The 6,148-nt window shown below is 45.2% G+C and overlaps 1 protein-coding gene across 1 annotated transcript; it reads right to left on the reverse strand.

Annotated features, from left to right (window-relative positions):
- Positions 1–555: 555 nt before the first annotated feature.
- LOC115742329 (protein DOWNY MILDEW RESISTANCE 6-like) lies at positions 556–5,465 on the reverse strand. Its single transcript, XM_030676554.2, has 4 exons — positions 5,115–5,465; positions 4,751–4,998; positions 1,360–1,684; positions 556–1,045 (listed from the first exon to the last, which is right to left on the reverse strand). The coding sequence occupies exons 1-4, from the start codon at positions 5,310–5,312 to the stop codon at positions 752–754; spliced, it is 1,065 nt and encodes a 354-aa protein (XP_030532414.1). The 5' UTR covers positions 5,313–5,465; the 3' UTR covers positions 556–751.
- Positions 5,466–6,148: the final 683 nt, after the last annotated feature.

Here is a 6,148-nt window from a genome sequence, read left to right on the forward strand (position 1 = left end):
TACTTCTAATGCGAATCTGTTGCAGCCGCAACAGCAGACGGATCAACATCAAATTTGCCAATGCTTTGTTGATGGGTAAAGTCTGGAGATTCAGAAAGACTTAAAAATGGCCACTTCAGATTCCAATATCAGAAGCAAATGGATCTCAAGCAGGGAAGAACACAGAGAAACAAAAATAAGCAAAGTCCAATGAAATGTCCCCTCGAGTATCAACACAACCAGAACGATACATGACACTGGGGAATACTCAAGTCATACCAACTTCCTAAATTATGCTAGGACAAATAATGAACGACCATGAAATCAAAGCTTTGACAGATTCAATGCTCAACAAAACGTTTTTCTAGGGAGAAATGTCCAGACATCAAAAAAATTTATAATCACCAACCAGCACATGCAAAGAGCAAGAACGATGAATAGAATGCCGCACTTCATTATTCAACTAGGGAAACCTTCAAGAGCATATTCTCCATGCTTTAGCGGAATTCAACAGACGGCGTCATGCTTTTCAAAAACTTCCTGTGTGAGAGCGTTCAACATATTCTCCATGATTGAGAGCGTCGGTCCCTTCTTGTGTCCGAACCAAAAACAAAGCTTAACAATAGAGGCCAACACTCTCAGCATCAAGAAGCCAAAGACTTTCATTAAGCTTAAGGACGGACCTCCTCCTTTGACAGAAGTTGCAGAAGACAATTTGAGCAGCAGAACGTGCTTGTCGAATTTCACTAAACCGCAGGGAGAGCCTGTGGAGTTAACCCGTTCCGAGAATGGAGGATGATGTGTCACTTCCTGCCGAATTGCGCGAGTTCTTGAAAAGCTCCAGGCAGTGCTCCTGATCCAGATTCCGGCTCCAGAACCTCTTGTAATATTCTGCATAGGTGAAGTCCCTGTACACAGCTACAGATCCCTCTCCTACCAGTGACTCCGGCGGGCTGATCAGCGCGTCGTCACACGGGCAGAGGAATGAGGCAATCGACATCCTCGGCTTGTCAGCATTGACAATCGCCCGGTGCCACACGCTTTTGTACTTCCCGTTACTCAATGCCTGAAACCAACGTCTCTTTATGCCTTGATTGATATGACAGAGCAACTATTTTGCAGTATTGACAAAATTATGTTGACTTTTCATCTTCATCTTTAAGCAAAACATACTAATTTGGGGCTCCGATTCCAACATATGATAGTTCAGGATAGAAAACCAACTTCGTTTAATCTTGCCATCCTAGGAAGTTCAAAATTGCGCCTAGATATCTTCGCTTTTCATGCCAATCACCCGACAGGCGCGAGACAGATTAAAGATTAAAGACATGTAACGAGGGATCTCTTCAGCCTAACGGCGATGAGAAATTCATCCATTACCTGCAGTTGATCGCCAATGTTGATGACGAAGGCATCGGGGATGGGCTGGACAGCGAGCCACTTGCCGTCCTTGAGGACCTGAAGGCCCGCGACCTGCGAGTCCTGAAGGAGAATGGTGAGCGCATTCGGGTCCGTGTGGGCCGGGAGTCCGTAGGTAAGTTCTGGCTCGGGACACGGCGGGTAGAAGTTCACGGCCATGTGCTGACCCTGCTCGCCCAACACCCCGGCCACGCGACCGCTTTCCAGGCCCAAGCTCTCCGATATCAGCTCCTCAATTTTGTATCCTAGAGCTCTCACTTCCTCGCAGTAATTACTCACAACATCCCTGTCAATGCCACCAGTTTCCACCACCACATTTAGAATAACGCATGGTCCTAAATCCGTGCCACGCACGTGCCTCGCTAATTATTTTCACTAAGAAATTTTTGTTCTTTAAATGTAATTGAAGATCCTTAAAGCTAATTGGAACTCTCCCTAGTGTTCTTTTTCTTTTTCCTTTTTTTGTGTCGAATCGGAAGTTTTTTTTATACGAAAGAAGGGTACATAATTTCAAAACAAACATGCAAATCCGACAAAGTGAGTAAAATAAATAAATCTAAAAAGTGATTCAACTTGCTACAACTTGCTCCAACTTGCAGAATCTCACCCATTCCATAAAAACGGATCCGTCATTAACAAACAACGGCCGATTAACGAATTTCGCACCGATGATGATCAATGATAAGGGCATGCCAAGAAATCCCTCTTTAGTAGTTACGATTTTGTCAAAAGGCGGTGCGCGCTTAAGCTCGACGTCCTCAGCACCAGACCACATGTAATTATTTATGAATTTTTTTTTCATAATTCTTTGAAATCTGAACAACTTATAAATTTTGAGCATTAAAAAAAGCGATACGGTACTTTTTCTTTAACTTAAACTGAAATAAACTGACTAATAATGCTAATGCGAAAATATCTCATCTAACTACGCATTTGTACACTGAATAATTTGTATATAAATTTTTAGACCCAAAAAAAAAAAGTTGCATATGAATTTGCATACGATTCCCAAGATCCATTTCAATATATTTTTTTCCAAGGATCGAACGGACCCGAAGCGGCCACGTCACCCATACCAATAATGGGGATCGGCGGGATCCCGCTCCGCTGACGTCAACGCGGCGCGGATGTCACCACCGCTCCTTTCGGCCCACGCGCCCGCCCGCCACCCAACCAACCCGGGGCCCAACTCCCACCAGCATCAGCGCGCATTCCCTGGAACCAAGCGGCGATTAATATAATACCACGGCCGATGACGTCACCGACGCGACGTCACCCTGCCTCTGGAGGTGCGCGGCCCGGATATTTATTAAGCTGACGGCACATGCCGCCAAAGGAGACCGAACCACGTCCTTGCTAAAAAACTACTCGTTCTTGTTGAACCGGTCCTCGCCAAAACCACTAATTCTGACAAACGGTGGAAAGAACCAAACCGATATTTTTAAATGGACCGTCGGCAGGAAAACCTTTCATTTCCACCGTTTGGCACAGAAAAATGCGTCGAAATTAGGGAAAAAAAAATCATCGGATCCATCGCAACCGTAAATCATGCGAACGATCACGATATAATTAAGCATATGTCTGAATTTTTTTTTTTCTTTTTCGGGCGGAATCGAGCGGGGCAATTCGACCAGCATCAATTCCTTTATTAAAAAACCCAAGAGCCCGGGACGAACCACAACAATTTCGATCTATCGCGTGGGGTTGCGATGCCACCGACGCCGGGTCATTTTTTTTTTTTTTTTTCTCTCGGTCGAAACGCATAGTACTTTTTATGAAGACTATCTTCCAGCCATCTCTGTCCGGATGCAGCAGAGCCTGTCATTTTTTCTTAAGCTTGGCTAGTCCTTTCGTGTTCACATGGCCCCACCCCGCGAATCGATTCCGATTCTCTTTCGCCGCTAGGGTTCGGCTCGACTCGACGAGGCCACAAATGGGCAAGGAAACGAAATTCAAGGTTGTTGTCCGAGAGTGTACCACGACCGACCACATATGTACCTTTCTCTAAAATATCAACAATCACCTTTGGCTCGAGTTCAGGTCCAATCTTATTTCCGCCCTATTTTTTTTTTTTTTTTTTGTGTCTTGAAAAAGAAATATCCCTGAGTAATCTAGTACCAAGTTCGTCCACGCGAACAAAACTAGCCACTGATTTCTTTGCAAAAATTATCAACATCAGAGCCCACTAGAAAAACCCGTGTCTTCATCGACACATCCCTTTGCGTATGGAATAACAGTAACCTCCTGATGTTGATAATCGTGGAAAAAGTCGATAGCGGTTTTTGAAGTCGATGGCGGGAATTGTCTTTTTAGTAAAAAAATTTTATGAATCTGGGAGATAATTAAAATTGAATTTAGGATTTTTTTTTATATTTTTTATAAGCCTCTGACGTTATATAAAAAGGCGTGAAGTCTTCCCTCGCAAAGTCCACTAAAACAAATAGACCCGCAATAGAACAAGACATGTGGTACCTCCTCTTTTCCCGAATCCCATGTTATCACCGGGCCCCACCGATCAAAGCCCCATTTTCTGCCGCTTTTCGGCACTATTCCAAGGGGAGATGGATTTTGCATCCAAAGAGAGATCTTGACTTTTCAACCGCGAGTCCGGTTAAGCTGAATCTCCGTGGAGCAACAAACTTTCCAAACCATCTAAAAGTTGGAACTCCCAGTAAATTCTCAGGAAGAACTTTAGTTGCTAGAAGCAACGCTAGTAGCTAAGATCCAAACGGCTTCTAATTCATACTTACTATATTTGTCGCGAATAAACCAGACATATCTTCGAAATGTGAGATCCACGTGACATCAATTGAATAGGCCCACTTCCGAGCATCATGAACAATATGATCCATGCAAATCGGTGTTACGACTATTTTTTTAAGGTGTGCCGTCATTTGGCGGCGGATCACACTCCTGTCGACACGTGTCGAGACACTATATATGTCTCCAGACGCAACCGAAAAGGACGGCATAATTTATATTCGAACGTTCTAGGAAGCTGAAACCCTAGATGTGAAAGCAGCCTCAGTCCTCAATACCGAAAGGCTCTTTATAAGATGACCCAAAATCTTAAAGACAAATCACCCTCTTTCTTGCGTGACGATTAAGGTTTTTGTCGGAAATCTCTAAAGTGGGGGAAGAGCACATCATGAAGATCACGTAAGCTCTCTCTGTAAAATATTTTTCCTTCGGGACAGCGAAAGTCAAATTGCCGACGTGCATGATGAGTGTGCTTAAACATTGATTGGGAACGCCCATTTCAGATTAGCACTAATCAAAATCCATTTTTTATACCGCAAATTCTCTGTTCATGAAAGCTTTGGCTATAGAGAGAGAGAGAGAGAGAGCGTACTTGAATGAAGAAGGGTTCGAAGGCCATTCCGGAACGTACTTCTCGAGGGGATAACAATGAAGCCTTAGATAGTCTCGCCAGTTGTGGACCTTCTCTTTGTTGACGTTGAAGCTCGTGGACAGTCTCATTGTCTTGGAAGGGTCGTCGGAGTAGAGCTTCAGCTTCTCCTCCACCGGCATGCTGAAGAACTCCGTCGCCACTCGCAGCATGTCCGCCACCGCCTCCTTCGACACCCCGTGGTTCACAACCTTGAGAAAAAGACAAGGACCCACCACAAATTACCAGCTCAAAATCAGCCAACAGACCCAACCAAACTAGCAAACCCTTGATTAGCTTTAAGATTCGTGTACTTGGGGGAAATCACCTGGAAGAAGCCGAAGACGGAGGAGGCGTAGGCGATGGCCTCGACGATTTGGGCTCGGTTGGGGCAGCCCAAGTCGACGACGGGGACGTCCTCGCAGGTGGAGACCTCGGAGAGCTTCGGGCGTTCGGATTCGGGCCGGATGTAGCTCTCCGGCAGGGCGGTGTACCGCTTCCCGGTGGATATGACCTTCGTGTCCATTAGGGCTTTCCGCCGGAGGGAGGGAAAGGGAGACGAAAGGGTTCCGGAATCGATGACGAAAGAGAGAGAAAACTTCTGAGCTTCAACCCTCTCTGTCTTCTGCTCCCTCTCACGCTGGCGAGCAACTTCCAGGAAGATGAGGGCGCGTTTTAAAGAGGAGGAGATGGAACCGCAGCTCAAGAGACCTAGTAAAAAAGGACACCTAGTAAAAAAAGACGACTATAACGTAACGAGTCAAGTCAACGTGCAAGTAGCCGGTGTCCGCGTGCGGTGTTTCATTTATCTCGTGCCCTAGTTAGGGCACGCATGGCAATATTTATATTTCAAAAATTTACTTATGCTCTATAAATTAATTTCTAACTACAAAAATTTATTTGATTGAAAATTTTTACTTTTGAAATTATTTATGAAAATTTATTATCGGTGGTCGAAAAATTTCTAAAACTTCATTTTTAAACTTATCAAATTTCTTAAAAAATAATTTTTATTATTAAAATTATTATTTACCTTCTAAAAATAAAATAAAAAATATTATTTATTTTTTACGCTTGCGGTTGAAGATGGCGATTCGGCGGCGGTGGTCACGGTGGTGATTGGCCATGGCAGGCAAGGCGAATGGTAGTAGGGGGCGGCCAATGGTGGTCGCCGATGGGTGGCGGTGGCGATGGCGATGGCGGTGGTTGGCGGCGAGGGGCGGTGGTGGGCGGCGGCCACCAACAGTAGTCAACAATGGATAGCGGCGACGTTGGTCGGCAGCAAGGGGCGATCGTTGGTTGGCAACGGTGGTCACGGGCAGCAATTGGTGGTGGTTAGCGACGGGGGGCGACCGATGGGTG

Source organism: Rhodamnia argentea, chromosome 10 (assembly GCF_020921035.1).
Source record: "Rhodamnia argentea isolate NSW1041297 chromosome 10, ASM2092103v1, whole genome shotgun sequence".
In the NCBI taxonomy this organism is placed as follows: domain Eukaryota; kingdom Viridiplantae; phylum Streptophyta; class Magnoliopsida; order Myrtales; family Myrtaceae; genus Rhodamnia; species Rhodamnia argentea.

Coding starts and splice junctions, on each gene's coding strand:
- LOC115742329 (XM_030676554.2), bottom strand. CDS start 5,312: ATGGACACGAAGGTCATATCCACCGGGAAGCGGTACACCGCCCTGCCG. Junction 1,685..4,750: donor TCGAACCCTTCTTCATTCAA/GTACGCTCTCTC, acceptor TGGCATTGACAG/GGATGTTGTGAGTAATTACT. Junction 1,046..1,359: donor ACATTGGCGATCAACTGCAG/GTAATGGATGAA, acceptor CGTTGGTTTCAG/GCATTGAGTAACGGGAAGTA.